This window comes from Vigna unguiculata, chromosome 11, assembly GCF_004118075.2.
Source record: "Vigna unguiculata cultivar IT97K-499-35 chromosome 11, ASM411807v1, whole genome shotgun sequence".
Taxonomy (NCBI): domain Eukaryota; kingdom Viridiplantae; phylum Streptophyta; class Magnoliopsida; order Fabales; family Fabaceae; genus Vigna; species Vigna unguiculata.
In genome coordinates, this window is record NC_040289.1 from 21,794,846 (window position 1) to 21,814,039 (window position 19,194).

Sequence of the window (19,194 nt, forward strand, 5' to 3'; positions counted from 1 at the left end):
CCACTTAATTAAAAGGAACATTCAACTAGGGTCCTTGCAATTTTCAATTAGCCTATGAAAAATTTAATTGGTTAGGAGGTTTTCTAGGTTATTACCAGTTTAAATGGGTCTGTTCTTTAGACTTTCAATTAATGTAACACCGACAGAGAACCTGCAGGGAACTGCAGTCTTGAAGAAATGTTGGATGGACAATTATTAAATCTGGTTTAGTACAATCTCACAAGTCTTGTATTTATTTATGATTCTTGAACCTAAGGTTGCCATGTGCAGATGTAAAAATATTCATAACCATTAAAAAATAAATTACAAATGTATGAATGAGAGGTTCACACAATGAACATGAAGAAGCAGAATTGACTTGAGGAAAGAATCAAAATTCTTCAAAAGATTACAAACTGCATCCACAAGGCCAAAATAAGGGGATCTACAAAACTACACAAATTTGAGTTTGATTTTATCATCTTTTGGTTCAAGGTTTGCAGATCACCACAAAGCAAGGAAGAAGAGCTCTAGGATTGAGCAAATAAAGCTCCTCAATGTTTGAATATAGACCAACTTTCCCAGCCAATGAATCAAATCCTGTTTGTGCTGCCATTTCCTGAATGTTTTCTAGTGGCCTGTGAACCCTGCCAGCAATTACTCTGCACACTATCAGTGCTTTTCTCAGTGATGGTTCATCACCAAAAATCTCTATGGACTCGAAAGCTCTTCCACTTGTGGATGTTGTGAAGACTCCAATGCCACCCTTGAGCTCCTTCTTGGCTGAAAACCCATTCCTTATGATTCTGCAAACACAGCACTTTTCTGATAGGCAGAGACTAGAAGAGCCATTGAGGCCAAGAGAGCATGAAACAGTAGTGCCATAGAACCTCAAAAGTTCATTTCCATCAGCCAGACATCTTGGATGCTTCTTCTGGAGTTTGCTGGCTTTGATCTTCACCATCTCCCTGTACTCTTCAAATCTTGCAAGAGTCTTTTGCATGTTGTGCACTTTCAAAACTCGCTCTATTCTACCACACTGGTTTTCAGACTTCAACCAGCTAGTCCTGCATATGATCTCCACTATTTTCCTTGATGAATCTCCTTCCACAAGTTCAGTCACTGCCAAGTCCAAACTTCTTGCTCTTAAACTTGAAATATACGAATATAATGCTACAAAAATGTCAAAAGAAACTACAAAAATGGTAACAAACTTGGAGGTCATTAAACACTTCAACCAATTTCGAATTATGTGGGTTGGGGAGAAAGGTAAAGACTTTCTCCTAGACACTTTATTTTTGAAGGTATGGGGAATCCTAAGCATAGTTATAAATTGGAAAGGTAATGGAAAAAGCGAAATCAGTTTTGTTGTCACAAATTGAAAAAGTATGCTGATTTATAATATTAATATTCCTCATCTCAACTGAAAAATCTATGTCGATCAGATACAGAAGTGGCCAGAAAGTTTGTGGTCAGAAGAATGTTTGAATAATCAACTTGAGGGTCACAAAAAAATTGAAGAAAAATAAGAAAAGCCAATGATGTAGTGAAGGTTACAAGCACATTATAGGGTGTGGACCTTCAACATGAAGATAGAAGCCAACCATGAGACCAAACAAGATTAACATTAATATTTGGGTAGGAAAAATGAAAGAGAAAACATGTTACCAGCATGCTTAGACAGATGATGAGCTTCAGCAGCATCCCATTTGTTGAACTGTTCTCCACATTTGTGGCAAGTCACAGTTGAAGACCCATTAGAATCCGTCTCAAGAGACAACCTAGTGCTAGGTTGAAGGCCAGGAGGAGCAGACCCTTCTTTATCTGATAAGAGGAAAGGAGATTTCCTTGGAGGGGTGGATGAGGTCCTAAAAGAAGGATTAAAGTAGTGCATTGTAGGGTGCCCTCCAGGGCCAGGAGTCCCTGGCCTTAAAGTCCCCACAAAAGTTGAACCACCACTACCTCCACCAGCATTGCTGCCACCACTGCCAACTCCTTCTTGGAAGCCTCCATACCCAGTTATCTTCAGCTCACACCTTGAGTTGCTTAAAATCACCTCATGAGTTATGGGGTTGAGGAACTCACTGCTCCCTATGGATCTTGGACTGCAACTTGGTGGCTTATCAAGATGCCTCTTGCTTCCATGGATTACATCCTTGAGATTTGCTATGGACCTGGAACACCCTGACCTCCCTGTTCTCTTGGTCAAGATTGTGCTCAAGTGCTTCCTTGTTTTGGGGTCATGAACATCAGATGGTTCAGATTTGCAGTGTAAAGACTTCTTCAGAGAGAACCAAACTGTTGGCATATTATCCTTAATGCTTCCCTTTATCTTCTTTTTTTCTTCCTTCTCCATACACTCCAACTAGACACTCTCCTAAGTTTCTGTGCTTTTGAACTTAACTCCCTTACAATGCTCACTCTCAAAAGGCTCTATCTCCATGTCCCCCTTTTCCACCTTTCCCTTCCTTTTCCCAAGTGAAAGCTGAGAACGAAAAAAAAAAACTCAAAAAGACAACAACTTCAGCTTCTTTCTGCTTAAAGCAAACAAACCCTTTTTTTCTTTCCAGAAAATCCCTTCACTTTCCAAGAAACAAACTCTACCCAGCCAAAAACAACGATACCTAAGAGGAAAATGCTTCACAAGAGAAATAAAAAGGAAGAAAATTCAAAAGACTACACCGAGGTATTTTATCAAACACCTCGAAAACTCTCAAGTACAGGTGTTAGCATGAAGAGAGCAGTGTGAGGGAAATTCTGATTCATCATAGAGAATGAGTTTGGGCAGTTGCATAGGATGGTGTCCCTGACCCCATCAGAGAGCAAATGAGACAAAAGGGACTCAAATTCAAAGGATGATAAACACATGAATAAGAGAGCATTAGTTAAAACAGGGCCGTTTGAAAAACATAACAAGAATCTTTGGCTCTTAGATATGGGATTTCGGAACATGACAACTAACTTGGACAAACTAGGTACTGTGGCACCATTAAATGTGAGTTACTCAAATTGTACCTTTTCTTTTTACATTGTATGACAGAAAAAAAAAATGTAGTTATAATATGAGTTTAAATTATGTTGTTTAAACAAACATGCTAAAATCATTCTAGAATAAATTGCCGCAAGTAAATTTATGTATATTATTACCATAAATATATTTAAGTACAGAAGTTAAGGGTGACGCTAATGAGAAGAAAGAAGACAGTGAGAAAAACAAAATATTGTTTTATTTGGTTGAAAAGAAAGAAAAAGTGGGAAAAAACAAATAACTCTTAAGAGATTAATTATTTTAAAATATAACAATATTAAAGTATTACTTTTAAGAACAAATTATATTCAATGCAACAAATTTGTCCACTAAAAAAGTGAAGGAAAACACAAATTTGGTATGCTATATTGAAGAAGAAAATGCAGTACAAGAAATAATTAAGTGTTTTATGTTTTTGTGGAATAAATTAAGTGTCCCTTTTAATATTATGGCTATGCTGTCAGCACATGAATGCATAGTGATAACTTTTATTTTATGAGGAAGATGACTAATGCAAAATAATGCCACATGCAATCAAGTCTCAAAAGGAAGGACCACTCAAGTGTTTATTTTACTTTCCCAACTTTGAATAATCTCTAAACCATGGAATTAACAAGGATGACCCACAAATAAGTAGTTAAATGTTATTTGGTTTGTTTTTTTGGAGGAATTAAATATTGGGTTTAACAGAGAGGAGAATATAAATTTTGTCCCTAACTCTCATCTATTCACTTAGTAAATAATCAAACTAATCCTATACTATAATCAAACACATATTTTCACTACAATTCATTTCATACTTTAAATAATTTTCACTGATTTAGCACGTTTTAGCGCAGATAAAAAAAAAAATCTAACATACAATATTTCTTACATTAACACTAGTCAGTGCAACATTTATAAAAAGATTTCTCACCAAATTTAATTAATGTAGCAATTAAGATTTGGACTATAATGTCTAACAACCAAACACTGATTAATATGAAGCATGATGACACTGTGTCAGTGAACTTATCAAACACGCCTGAGATTTTTCCTCTTTGATGTCTGCAGCTTTTACATGCTAAGTGCCTTTACTTCTGAAGCACTTTTTCATCTATATGAAGAAGCAATCTTTGTGCGTCATACACCAATGTTAAGAATGGTTTTAGCTATTTGCTTAATAGGCTAAACGACATGTACCCAAAAGTACAAACTTTTTTGTTTCCAACTCGTTTTCAATTACCTCTTAATCAACGTGTTTAAACTGATATTTGCAGCTTCTAATAATTTTGATTAAAACATCATGACATGTAGGACATAACTCTGCACATATAATATAATATATAATAATAATAAGTTATATGTAATTGTTACTGAGATATCCCTCGACCATATAAATTGATTTGATTTGTATTACATTGGTTAAAAAAAAAAAAACAGACAGCTAATATTCCTGCAATTTCCAGAGTGTCTGTCCACCAATAATATTATATTAGGTCTTTCTTTATTTAGGAAAAGGTTAATGCAATATTTAGTATAAAGAAAAGGATTAAGAAAGAAAAGAGAAGAGGTCTATGTTTAGTTTTTCAGTTAGCTTGTTTTAATTTATGTTTGACTAAACAAATTTAACTACATTTTGATTTAGAAGCTTATGTCTATACACCTATATTTGTTTTGAAACCAAGTTTGAATGGAAAACAATTGTGATTCTTTTTAGAAACTCATTTTGTAAACTTCATTTTAATTTGAGTATGTAAGCTTAAATCAAAGTATGCATTAAACATTTGATTTTTTTTTTCAAAAGAGGGAAAAAATCACTGATTAATTGAAAATTTAGGTTTTTTTTTTTCTGATTAAAAGTGCATAAGATGTCATGTACATTCAAATTATTATCATGTTCTCAAATAACCATAATGTGTTGAATAACCACTGCTATAAAGTGACCTTTATTCACAAAACTATGAATCATTAGGATCTAGCTAGCCCCACTCATTATTATTTTTTTTTTCTCTCAATCTTTGATCTCTTCAATGGGACTTGCAGTTCTTACCCTAAATTTGGGGATTTGTGGGGTATAATTATGAAGGCAAACATGAAAAAGCACAAAGTGAGCCTTTCAAAAATATGAGAGCTCATTATTATGTTTGACCACAGCAATTATTTTATCAAGTTGAGAAAATCAAAGAGGTGGTGAAATAGATGCAAGATTTTGAAGGGTTAAAATAAAAATGATTTCAAATAACCAAGGTAATATAACTTTTTCTGATTTCCTTGTTGTTCAATTGTTGTCCTGATGCTGCTTGTAATGGGTTAGAGAAAAGATGACAAAATGAGTTGTGGTTGAAAGAAAAGTACAAAGAAGGTTAAGACAAAGGCAAGAATATAGAATTGAAAGTGGTTTATTAAGTTTGTGTGAATGTGAATTAAAATTACAGTGATGGAATGATAGAGAGTGTTACTGATGATGGTTTTAGGCATGTGGTTGTGCAACCCACTATTCAATTCATTGATTAAATGCAAGCACATGCTCTAAAATCCCAATTTTGCCTCTGGACCATGTGGGTTTCAATTCAAAAATATCAATCTTCTCATTACAATTTAATAACACTTTACTCTCTTCAGTAATCTAAGAACTTAAATTTGAGTCCTATTATAGATAAAAAATATATATAATTAAAAAGTTCCGTAACTAAAAAGAATATTTTGTTAAATATTGTCCGTTAAAATTAGTTATCTACTATACTCATAGATATGTTTATGCAAATTATATATAAAAGAGTTCTTCATTTAGAAAACAAAAATAGTGATTAACTTTCTCTTACTTCCAATCATGAAATGCTCTGCACACGGAAAAAACAGAAGTCTATACATAATCAATTTTTTTTATTAAGTCTTTTGAATTAAAAGAATACTAATAGCACAGTTTTTTACTCTTTTAGATATCTACTTATATGATATAATTTGTAATATATATATATATATATATATATATATATATATATATATATATATATATATCCCATGAAACTAAAAAAAGCATGAAATCAAACTAAAACTCACACCGAGATATAAAATAAATTCTAAAAAGAAAAAAAAAAACTCACAACTCAAAATGTAAGAAATTGATATATTTTATAGAAAAAAAAATCTAAACTAGAAACAGAGAAAAAAAAAGAAAGAAACCAAACTAGTTAAATATAAACTTAAAATATCATCTTAAAAAAGAGATTATAAATATAAGTGAATCTTCCAAAATCGACTTCATAAAATTTTTATTTATTCAGCTATTGAAAAGCTTAACATGGAAGAGCTTCTTGGTTGATAAGGGAGAGGTGGGGCTTTCGAAGGATTGGTGTTGGAACAGTGACACAAAGTTCTGTCCCCATTGAAACCCAGTTGTGTCATCCATGGCCTTATCAAGAGTAATGTTAAGGACATGGCTAATTAAATGTGAATATAAAGTCTCAATTGTGACATTCAGATATTCACTTCCTTATCTTCTCTAACATTTTTGTCTCTCTTTTTATAGATTAAAAATTAAATATTTGTCTTGTTTGCCACTCACTCTCCGAAGAGAGATGCTATTTTGACAAGTACAAATATTGCAAATTATTTTAGTTCTACTTTGCTAAAAATAAAAACACTTAATATATGAAAGAAGAAATCATAAAAATTAAATATGATGTCCTACACACTAAAATTATAACTCCATTGGAGGCTCATAGCGTTGTAAAATCATTTATATTTTTTTTGTATGGAATATTTAATACTTTAAAATTATATTATTATTTTTATAATATGCCACTAGGGCATTATGTGTACCATAATAATAATAATAAAAAATTTAATATGCTACAAATTTCGGTAATATAACAATTGGTTTTAATAACTTTTTTTCTGCGTTACTATGATTTTTTAATTTCATTTAATTAATTTTTTTTCTTATTAGTATTTTGTTGAGAAATCTTAATTTGGTCTACTTTTATTTATGAATTTTAATTTGGTTCCTATTTTGAGAAATATCATGTAATAAGGTATTTTTCGTTAGTATTGTACTTACAATATTAAAGCGGTACTACGTGTTAATCCATATTTTTTTCTTAATTTTTTAAATTTTTTAAATAAAAATTTGTCACGTGTCAAGTTGACGTCATGTCACATAACAATGTTAGTACCACATGTCATTGTTATGCAAGGTGTCATTGTCTTAGTCTCGTTCTTGTATTTTTATTTTGTCTAAATGCCATCCCATTTTTTTTAATTTAAACAATTTTGTCCCCTTCCAAATTGAAACTAAATTTAATTTTCTATAAATGAATTACAAATATTTTTATTAAGGTATAATTACTCGTATAGTACCCAATTTGGGGCTAGTGTGTCAAATAGGTATTCGGTTTAAAAAAAAGTGTCAATTGCATCCCAACTTTTGAAAAAGTGTTTCAATTAGGTCCCTTTCAGACGAAGTTGACTAACGCCATTAACGACGTGTCACCTGTCAGTCTGTGGTTTTTTTGATTTTGTTTTTAATTTTTTAAAAAATAATAAAAAAAATGCCACGTGTCAAGTTCCTGTGTGTGACACGTGGCATTGCAATGCCACGTGTCTGTATCATTATTAGATGTCATTGTGTTGATTCGATTTAGTGTCCATATATGTTTTTTTGTTTCAATTTAGTACCTACTTATGTGTATCTGATTCAATCTTGACCTAATTTTTTTTAATAATTAAAATCCATTTTTTATAAAATTAAAAGTAATTAAGTATAAAATTTTTACAAAATTTAAGTATTTGATATTTATATTAAAATTTAGTGGTAAAAGTCATTTTTAATAAAAAAGAAATTAGTGTAACATTCATACAAATAGAAAATAGAAATTTTGGTTTAAAATTAGTAAGAGACAATATTGTTCTATTTTGGAAAAAAAATAAAATTTAACAAAACATGAGTACTTAATAAAAAAGTAATTAATAAAGTAATATGTTAAAAAGTCATTTTAAATACAAAATATTAGTATAACATTTATACAAATAATAAATTTGGTCCAAAATTGAGAGAAACAATATAAATATTAGTACTGAATTTTGTAAAATATTTATACTTAATTATTTTTAATCTTATAAAAAATGGATTACAAAAATATTTTAATTATTAAAAAAAATTGGGACAAAATTGATTCAGATACATATAATTAGGTACTAAATTGAAACAAAAAGACATATACGGAGACTAAATCGAAATCAACACAATAACATCTGATAGTGACATTGACATGTGGCATTGCAATGCCACGTGGCACTAACAATGCCACGTGTCACACACAGGGAACTGACACGTGACATTTTTATTTTTTTTCAAAAAATTTTAAAAAGAAATTAAAAAAAATTTAAAAAAAGAACCATAGACTGACACGTGGCATGTTGTTAACGGCGTTAGTTAATTTCGTTTGAAAGGGACCTAATTGAAGCACTTTTTCAAAAGTTGGGATGCAATTGACACTTTTTTTTAAACCGGGTACTTATATGACACAGTAGCCTCAAACTAGGTACTATACGAGTAATTATACCTTTTATTAAATAGTTTTAACAAGATTAAGTTTATTTAAATGTATATTTTACATTAAAGTTTATTTAAAATTGTTTTCGGACAAAATTGTTTAATTTAAAAAAAAAAAGGACTGGATTTAAGCAAAATAACCATGAACGAAATTGAGACTAAGGTAATGATACTTTGAGTGATAGTGACACGAGGCACTACTACTATCACATCACACTATTACTATCATGTGGCACGACATGAACTTGACATGTGACAAATATTTATTTAAAAAAATCTAAAAAAATTAAAATAAAAAAAATAAATAGAAAAAATCATGAACTAATACGTGACATTTCTTTAACTTGCTGTTACAAAGTACCTCATTGTATTAAATTTTTCAATATAGGAACCAACTTGATACACATAAAAAGAAAGAGACCTAGTTGAGATTTTTCAATAAAAATGAAGACCAAAGACATAATTTAATCTTTCTAAAACATGTGAATGTAATTTCTTTTGTTTAGATTAGCGTGATGATGTTATTTATGTGATATGTGAGTTTTGTTGTTCATATAGTATGTCCATTCTATTAATAATTTAATTTTGATTAATGATGTGTTGTTAATTGTTTATGTTAAATTATTTATTATTATTATTTTATCATTAATTTGATAAAAATAATAACATTAATTTATTTTAAAAAAATGAGACCAAATTAAATTTTTTTAAATAATAATATAAAATTGAAAACAAAATCAATTATAATAGTAAGAAAAAAAATATTAAAATTAGTTATAATAGAAAATATCTGCCAAAGTATTAAGAAAATAAAATCTAAACAATATGTAAAAAAAATTACAAAATATAACTTTCTTCATTGTTAGCATTTATAATATGAGACCCTTAAAAGTTAAAGGTTTTAAATATAACTAGTATACTGACGTGTGCGTAAGTCCGGAGCGTATTTATTTTATTTGTATATTAAAATAAAAAAATAGTAAAAGTATTATGTAATGAAATATTATGAAAATTAAGTTATATTGTTGTAAATGATGTTATTAAATTAATTAGTAAATCTAAGTGATGAAATAATAATTTCAATTTTAAATATAATAAATAGAATTGATATCATAATATAATATAGTTAATTGATTTTACGAAATAATTAAAATAGCCTATGATCCATTTTTTTTTGCTTTTATTTTAAATTTTTTTAGAATAATAATATAATTGTTATTATATTTATTTAACCATTAAAAATACTAATAATAATGTTAATATAAATTAAAAAAATTTTAAAAGATTAAAACTCTATTTAGCAAAAGTATTTAATATAACAACGTTTTCTATAATTAAAAAAAGCACACTTTATAATAATAACACCATTATGAATAGTAATAATAATAAAAATAATAATGATACCAATAATAATAATAATATTTATGCTATAAATATTAATATTAATGCTAACACTAAGGCTAATGTCAACTATAATAATATATAATTATATATAAAGATATACATTAACAACAAAACAAATAAAAAAAAGTAATTGAATTACAATCTCGTAGTAAATTAATTTAAGATGTGTGTCTAACTATAATATATCTTACCAGAGAATAGATGTGGATAAGATTGTCTCATATCCTCTTCTAATTCCCAAATAGAGTCACCTGTTCTCCTATTCCACACAACCTTGACTAAACTGATGGTTCTCCCCTTAAGTTGTTTCCTCTGGTGATCCTCTATTGCAACAAGTTGCACATCCACGGTGAGATCTTCTCTGATTGGAAAATCTTCCATTTCCAACACATGTGATGCATCAAGCACGTACTTTCTCAGTTGAGAAACATGGAATACAGAATGAAGATTAGCTAGTTGAGGGGGTAAGACGATCTCATACGCCACTGGTCCAATTCTCTTTAGTACTTGATATGGGCCAATAAACTTAGGAGAGAGTTTTCTTGAACGAATAGCCCTTCCCACACTAGTGGTTGGAGTTACTCTCAAGAAAACATGGTCCCCTGTTGAAAACTCTAAAGGTCTTCTTCTTCGATCCGCATACGACTTTTGTCTGCTCAATGAGGCTTTCATCATCCTGTCTCTTATTTTGGATACTTTTTCTGAGGTTTGCTTCAACAATTTCGGTCCCAACAACACTGCCTCACCTTCCTGATACCAGCATAACGGAGTTCTGCATCTCCTACCATCGAGAGCCTCATAAGGCGTCATACCGATACTTGCATGGTAGCTATTATTGTATGTAAATTCTACTAGAGGCAATACTTCATCCCATCCTCCCATATGGTCTAGCACGCAAGTCCTTAGTAGATCCTCTAGTGATTGTATTGTTCTCTCAGATTGCTCATCAGTCTGAGGGTGGTAAGCAGAACTCGTGGTTAGTCTACTACCCAAGGCATTTTGCAAAGTTTGCCAAAATCTAGAAGTAAATATAGAGTCTCTATCTGACATTATACTCGAAGGTACACCATGTAGCCTCACTATTTCTCTGATATACAACTGTGCCAGTTTATCCATTAGCATCCTCAAGTTAACTACTAGAAAGTGGGCACTTTTAGTCAGCCGATCTACTATCACCCAAATAGCATCATGATTCCGAACGGATCGTGGCAGGTGGGTGACAAAATCCATAGCAATGTTGTCCCACTTCCAAACTGGTATTTCCAACTGATGCAACATCCCTTCCGGTTTTTGGTGTTCCACCTTTGCTTTCTGACAAGTCAAACAGGAAGATATGAATTGAGCTACATCATGCTTCATTCCTGACCACCAAAAGGACTCTTTTAAGTCATGGTACATCTTAGTCATGCCGGGGTGCATGCTAAGGTGGCTCTTGTGCCCTTATTCAAGAATGATATGCTTCAACTCTGGGTTTTATGGTATGCAAACTTGGTTTTTAAATCTCAGTACCTCATCTACTCCCATCACAAAGTCTTTAGCTTTTTCAGACCCGAGCAAATTCACTATTTTTTGTATTTTAGAATCTGACAGCTTCTTTTCTTTTACTAACTCAAGAAAATCACTAGTTATAGTCAAGTGACTACATTTGATGACTTCCTTCCCCAATGACACATGTAACTGCATGTCTCTAAATTTCTCCACCAACTCACCCTCCTTTATCATCATAGCAGAAGCATGCATTCTTTTCCTGCTTAAAGCATCAACCACCACATTGGCTTTTCCTGGATGATAAATTAATTCAAAGTCATAGTCTTTTAAGAATTTCATCCATCGTCGTTGTTGCATATTCAACTCTTTCTGATCAAATAGATACTTTAAACTCTTGTGGTCACTGAAGACTTGGAACTGTGAACCGTACAGGTAGTGTCGTCAAGTCTTTAGAGCACACACCACTAGGGATGTCAAAAAAATCCGTACCCGCGGATATCCACAGATAAAACCCGCAATGGGTAGAAAACGGATATTAAAAATGGATACCCGTTACCCGTGGGTACGGGTATTTTTGATACCCGCATGTTAACGGGGCAGGTATGGGTATCATAGTATCTGTACCCGTGGATACCCGTACTCGCTAAATTTTAATTCACAAAAATACCTTTATATATATATATATATATATATATATATATATATATATATATATATATATTAGTAAAAAATATTCTGGCCTAATTTTTTCTAAGTTGCACATCTTGTCTTCTATCTTCATTCTTAAAACTTCAATAGTATTGGTACGTTGTCTTCTTCCAAGTACACCCCTGACATTCTTCTCTTTCCTTTATTTGAAATTGGGCATATACATCAAATCCTATATAGACAATAACGTTTATGGTATGCTTGTTGTCAAATGATGGAATCAAAATAAGAATATTTGGCACGTGGCAATTGGGGTTTATTATTTGTTTATTTTGTTTATTTTTTAGGAATCAATTGGAGAAAGTGAACTTTTTGATCAAAACATTAATTAAAGAATTTTCATTGTGTTGAACGTCATTTTATATCTACTTTTATAATTATTTATACTTGTATGAACTTGAGTTTATTTGAACTTTATTTAAAATTTATGACAATGATGTATTTTATTTTATTTTATTTGAATTTATGATTAAATATTTATATTTTAATAATTTTGTAAATACCCGCGGGTACCCATGGATACCCGCGGATATGAAAAAAATAGGCGGGTACCCGCATAACGGATACCCGACGGATATGGGTACGGGTACGAGGCAGATATTTATCTAGTGGGTAGGGTACGGGGGAGCTACTACCCGTACCCTACCCGCCCCGTTGACATCTCTACACACCACTACTGCTAACTCTAAGTCATGAGTAAGATAGTTTTTCTCCTGAACCTTCAATTTCCTAGAAGCATATGCCACTACTTTCTTCTCTTGCATTAACACGCATCCCAATCCTTGAATAGAAGCATCACAAAATACTTCAAAGGATTTACTGGTGTTTGGATTATTAGCACTGGGGTGCTTGTCAACTTTTGCTTCAACATTTGAAAACTCTCCTCACAGTGGTCTGTCCAAGAAAATGGCTGATCCTTGCAGGTTAGCTGTGTTAACGGGGCTATTATTTTAGAGAATCCTTCAATAAATCTCCTGTAGTAACCTGCCAACCCCACAAAGCTTCTTATCTCCATGACGGATTTCGGGCGTTCCCACTGTAACACGGCTTCTACTTTAGAAGGGTCCACAGCAATACCAAGCGCCGATATTACATGCCCCAAGAATTGAACCTCTTTCATCCAAAAATCACATTTAGACAGTTTGGCATATGACTTCTTTTCTCTCAAAATACTTAGAATTGTCCTCAGATGTTCTATATGATCTTCTTGAGTCTTAGAATAGATCAAGATATCATCAATGAAGACCACCACAAACTTGTCAAGAAAAGGCCTGAAAATTTTGTTCATGAAATCCATAAACAGAGCAGGGGCGTTTGTCACACCAAAAAGCATAACTACATATTCATAATGCCCGTATCTAGACCTGAAGGCCGTCTTCTGCACATCATCAGACTTGACCAGAATTAGGTGATAACCCGATCTCAGATCTATTTTAGAGAAAACAATAGCCCCCTGTAACTGTCCTTGGTAACAAATATTTATTCTTAATGGTTAATTTGTTCAGTTGCCTATAATCCACGCATAGTCGGGAACCGCCGTCCTTCTTCTTCACTAGCAGCACTGGTGCTCCCAAAGGTTATACACTTGGTCTGATGAACTATTTTTCTAACAATTCTTCTATCTGCTTCTTTAATTATGCTAACTCTGTTGGAGCCATACGATATGGAGATATTGATATTGGTCCTGCTTCAGGCACCAAATCAATAGAAAACTCTACTTGCCTCTTCGGAGGCAATCTTAGTACATCTTCGGGAAAAACATCAGCAAACTCCTCTACAACTGGTATCTTGGCATACACATCTCTTTCCTCAATTGATAGTTGAGTCAGAATAAGAAAACATTGAGACCCTTCTTTAGCTTCTCTGGCAATTTGTTGTGAAGACAACAACTTCTCATCCTTAGGATTAGGAAACAACAACTTTGTCTCATTGCAATCTATAAGAATGTGGTTGGCAGATAACCAATCCATTCCTAAGATTACATCCAAGTCTTTCAAGGGTAAACACACCAGATTTACCTTGAATCGACGTCCCTCAATCACAATGGGGCATCTAGCACATAAGGTAGATGTCTTGACTAAACCCGACGCTGGAGTGGATACAGTCAGATCATACTGTAGCTCCTTAACTGGCAAACCCAACTCTTGAACTCTAGATTCTGACTCAAAGGAATGTGTTGCTCCAGAATCATATAGAACACACAAACTCATACCAGCAATCACACATGAGCCAACAATAAGATTACCTGAACTTGCAACTTCTGCCCCCGTCAAAGCATATACTCTACCCGCAGCCTGGGGTCTCTCATTCCCTCACTTATGAGGAGTCTGTGACTGGACTGTAGGCCTTGAGACTAGGCCTCTGCCTGATGGACAATCCTTGACAAAGTGTCCCTCTTTGCCGCAACTGTGGCATGTCCTCCCTCTAGCAAGCTGTGGGCAAGCACTTCTCAGGTGCGGTCCCCCACATTGAAAACACTGTGATTTGAACGATTGAGGTGGTGGCTGTGTTGAGAATCTCTTAGGCCCTTGATGTGGTGGCCTAGAGTATGGCTTCTTCCTTTCTTCATTTATGACCCTGGGCCTAGATGGCCCTCCTACTCCTTGTTGAGATGACTGTTGAGACTCAACTTCTCCATAACTCGGGCTTTCTCTACTAGTGTTGGAAATTCCTTAATGGAGAGAGGAGCTATCATAAGCTTAAGATCTCCGCTCAATCCATTCTCAATTTTTCTACACTGCCATTCTTTATCCATGCGCAAAGTGTGAAACCGGCCCAGATGTTTAAACTTTTCCGCATACCCTGACATTGACAAGTTTCCTTGCAAGAGTTGCAAGAATTCTACCTCCTTTGCATATCTCACACTGTCAAGGAAATATTCTGCATAAAACTTCTTCTTGAATAAATCCTATGTGATGTCCTCTCTACTGTCTTCTAACATCATCTTCATACTAGACCACCAATGCACTGCCTCTCCAGCTAAAAGATACTCTGCATAGGCCAGTCTATTTTCTGCAGGGCACCTCTTTGCATAAAAAATTCTCTCTAAGTCTTTTAGCCATTGATTCGCCTCATCTGGACTAACTTTGCCACTGAATCTGGGAGGGTGATGCTGGAGAAAATCTTCTAAACTCCATTCTTGAGATCTAGGATGAGGGACTCGTGAAGAACCAGCTGGGAATCAAGACTCTCTTAGTTTTTGTAAGGCTTCTAGATGCCTTTGTTGAGTGGCTTCAGCTGCCAATCTTGTAGATTCCATTTATTGCATAACTAGATTATGTTGATTCACAATGTTTGCATTCTGTTGTTGCATAGCTACAACCATAGCTTCCAAAGCATTAACAAGATTGGGGTTATCCGTAGTTGGTGGAGGAGGTGGAGGCCTTGGTCCCATAGCTCTATTCACACCGAGAAAGAAACCATCAGTTCAATCCACGAGTACTATCATAACACCTGGAACATCTACTTAAAACACACAACGGAGACTAAGCAAGCTCACACTCACAAACCCCTAAGGAACTACTGCTCTGATACCAAAATGTAACATCTCATTTAATAACTTTTAAACTACTAAACAAAGCATTATATAGTGATAACCAAAAACAGATAGCATGGAAGTTAAGTATAATCTTATACAGTCATCCAAAACTGAGTAATGACAATACTATATGTACAAGACCTCTAGAAGAAAGGAAAGGTAAATTCTAACCACTTACTACAAAACACACCTATCTATAGGACCTCTGGATACTACTGCTCAGTCCCACTATCAACACCACACGAAAACTCTCCACCTGCAGCCTCATCTGCTCACACATTTAAGTGATCATTGCAAAGAATAAAACAATGGGTAGACAAAAATAAAACACGTAGGGTAAGCTAATAATGATTTAAAGAAGGTTACATTAGAGTAAGAGCATAATAACAATCAATTATCACAAATTCACACAGGAACATTCCAATACTCACACGTCATTCAACTCTAGACTCAATTATCCAGATATATGCAATTAACATCGGACCTCTTGGTGGCTTGCATCAGTGTATGATTCCCAAACTCTGCAGAATTTGGCCTAAAGGGATTATCACTCAATCATCACACCAGGTAAGTCTCCTTTGCGCCAAAGACTTGATCGAGTCCAATGGCTAAGACCTCCCGCTACTCCTCACGACATAACACATTATACTCTATATGAGCCTTAGTGGTTATTGGAGCGTCAGGATACCAACCAAAACTGAGTCCTTATGTCTTTGCATACCCTACCTAATCCATACTTAGAATTTCTCCATGAAATTCCTCCATAATTCACATACAACAGGTCCATATTCCTCCAATCTCACTCAAAGCATACCAAGACAGTTAAAATAATTCATTTCAGATCAGTTAATGCAATGAAACACATCAAAATAGCAAACAGATGAAATCTGACAGCCAACGCTCAGCCTCTGATTCCAATGCTCAGCCTTAGCATTAAAATTTCGTTCCAGACCTGTAGGGGTCCCAACACTAGGGCACCGCTCGGCTGGTGCTCAACCTCATTCTTCTCGCATTTTTTAGCGCCAGGCACCGCTGGGTTGGCGCTCAGTGCTGATCCTCTCGCATTTTTTAAGGCTCAACCTTGAATTCTGAGGCTCAGCCTCACACCAGAAAATAACACATATTCTGGTTTTCATTGGGAGATGTTTCACTTGATTTCATGACCCAAATTGGCACCTCCATGGCAGTGTTGTCTAGTTTTCAAAATGGTTTTTAAGCAAAGTGAGATGATACCAATTAGAGCCATGATTCAAGTGTTCATTTTCCAATTCAACCTCAATTCACATAATGCAATCACAAATTCACTTATACCAAACATCAAACAATTCACATTCCATCATACTTCAAACAATCAATTCTAATTACACACAATTACATTCATTGTATCCTCTAATTAAATTCAATTATCAGTTTCCCTTACCTGATTAACTCGCACAATCTACTGCCAAAAACCTAAAACCCCTTTTCCATTGTCGATGCTCACAAATCAACCTAAAATTATCAGAAACATGATCAAAGAACATCATTAGAGCCACTGATCGACCGAGAATTTTTTTACAAGATACGCAAACCTCACATGCGATACAAATTACAACATATGCAAGGTTTTCAAGAAAAGACCGAGAAAAGAGCAGAATTATAACTTACTGAATTCAAGGTTCTGATCGAACAGACTTGGAGATCTCACCGTAGTGATCACTCTGGCGGTCTCTGATTTCAAAAAGGATGAGAGAATGGTAAGATATTTTAGAGAGAAGTCAGAGAGAATTTAGAGCACGGAGTTTTAGAGAGATGGTGTTTTCTAAATAATGAAATCCTTTTATGAAATTTCTATTTATATATAAGTGGTTTATTATTAAAATAATAATAATAATAGGATCTCATTATTTTAAACACAAACACTCTTTTAATGTGATTTTCTAGGTTCTCACAAACTAAATATATAAAGAGACACATTTTTTATGACATTTTTTGTTTTTACAATTTTATCCTCATAATTATTATTTATTATTTTTAAATAATTATTCATAATAAAAAATTATTTGTCAGTTTTATCATTCTACTAATTTTAGTAACAAATTTTTTTCAATTCAAAAATACCAAGATATAGAGATAAAATGAATAAAAAAACAAATACAAAGAGTAAATAATTGAAATATGATCTCCTAGTAAATAAAAGTAAAATTTGTGTCTAACTATAATCTATAACTATATATAAAGGGGATTCCCTCTTTTGTGTCCACATTTCATAATTCCAACTTTACCCTTTATAATTTAATTATTTATTAAATTTTTAAAAATTAACGGTTACTTTTACAAGTTTTTATAAAATTATTTACTTATCTCTTTTTTCTTTTTTTCTCTTACTATTCATCAACAATTATTTTTCTCTTATTTTTTCCGTACATTTTATTTTATTTTTTATAAATATACTTTTATTTTGTTTATTAAATTAATAACATTACAATATCATCAATTATTAATATAATTTAAAAAATGCGTACACACAGGCGCGATAGCGCCTGTGTTTACACTAGTAATAATAATAATAATAATACCACTATAATAATATCGCGTAGTGATAAAAAAAATATTAATACAACTCCATATATAAAGAGATAAACATCTTTGGTGTCCTTTTTTATTTTATCAATTTTATCCTCTTAATTATTATATTTTAAATTTAAATAATTATTTATAATTAAAAAAATATTTTTCAATTTTATTATTTTACTAATTTTAGTAACTATTTTTTTAATTGAAATATTTGTTCAAATGAAAAGATAAATGAACAACAAAACAAATAAAAATGACAAGTAATTGAAACATGATTCCTATATAGTAAGTAAAAGTAAAATGTGTATCTAACAATAAAAATAATAACTATTATAATAATTATTGTTCTTATTAATAATAATAATATTAATATAATAATAGAAATAATTATAATTAATAATAATGATAATAATATTTATAGTTGATAGTAATAATGATTATTAATTATAGTTGAGAATAATAACCCGTGATGGATCTTGAGCAATAATTTTGGGGGAGCCAAAGTAATTTATAGTAAAAAATTTTGGACTCATCAATAATTTATTCAGAATAAAAATTTCCAGTTATTCCTTTTTGAATGTAAATAACCATATTGTGTTCAAGAAATTCATCTTTCATCTTATTCCGAATTTTGTTTTGATAATCTTCGTTGTAGATAATGAAACATTAAGAGTTAAATAAAATGAATTACACAATCAATCAAGTAAAATATCTATAATTTGTTTGTTTTTGTCAAAGATTGACATAATTCAATAATGGTCAAAAAATCCTTCTTATTTGAATGGGTATGAACATCAACAATGAAATGTTGGAGTAAAATTTTAAACTTATATTTATCAATATACCTATTTTTTTAAGTTTAAGACAAATAAATAATTTATCATAATATAATAAAAATTAAGACATAATTACTAACAAAAATATATAGTAATAATAATATTATATATTACAAATAAG

General features: G+C 32.3%; 2 protein-coding genes across 2 annotated transcripts; both read right to left on the reverse strand.

Moving 5' to 3' along the window:
• Positions 1 to 205: 205 nt before the first annotated feature.
• LOC114169842 lies at positions 206 to 2,913 on the reverse strand. Its single transcript, XM_028055169.1, has 2 exons — positions 1,648 to 2,913; positions 206 to 1,101 (listed from the first exon to the last, which is right to left on the reverse strand). The coding sequence occupies exons 1-2, from the start codon at positions 2,333 to 2,335 to the stop codon at positions 470 to 472; spliced, it is 1,320 nt and encodes a 439-aa protein (XP_027910970.1). The 5' UTR covers positions 2,336 to 2,913; the 3' UTR covers positions 206 to 469.
• Positions 2,914 to 10,118: 7,205 nt separating this feature from the next.
• LOC114170258 lies at positions 10,119 to 15,537 on the reverse strand. Its single transcript, XM_028055745.1, has 7 exons — positions 15,433 to 15,537; positions 14,945 to 15,007; positions 13,804 to 14,437; positions 13,128 to 13,607; positions 12,790 to 12,924; positions 11,457 to 11,728; positions 10,119 to 11,258 (listed from the first exon to the last, which is right to left on the reverse strand). The coding sequence occupies exons 1-7, from the start codon at positions 15,535 to 15,537 to the stop codon at positions 10,119 to 10,121; spliced, it is 2,829 nt and encodes a 942-aa protein (XP_027911546.1).
• Positions 15,538 to 19,194: the final 3,657 nt, after the last annotated feature.

What these genes read in the sequence shown, in the direction of transcription:
- LOC114169842 (XM_028055169.1), bottom strand. Translation starts at nt 2,335, where the DNA reads ATGGAGAAGGAAGAAAAAAAGAAGATAAAGGGAAGCATTAAGGATAAT. An exon ending in TCATCTGTCTAAGCATGCTG is followed by an intron (nt 1,102 to 1,647) that starts GTAACATGTTTT and finishes TGGACTTGGCAG; the next exon opens with TGACTGAACTTGTGGAAGGA.
- LOC114170258 (XM_028055745.1), bottom strand. Translation starts at nt 15,537, where the DNA reads ATGGGACCAAGGCCTCCACCTCCTCCACCAACTACGGATAACCCCAAT. An exon ending in AACAACAGAATGCAAACATT is followed by an intron (nt 15,008 to 15,432) that starts GTGAATCAACAT and finishes TTTCCTTGACAG; the next exon opens with TGTGAGATATGCAAAGGAGG. An exon ending in TAGAGATGTCAACGGGGCGG is followed by an intron (nt 11,729 to 12,789) that starts GTAGGGTACGGG and finishes TTTATCATCCAG; the next exon opens with GAAAAGCCAATGTGGTGGTT.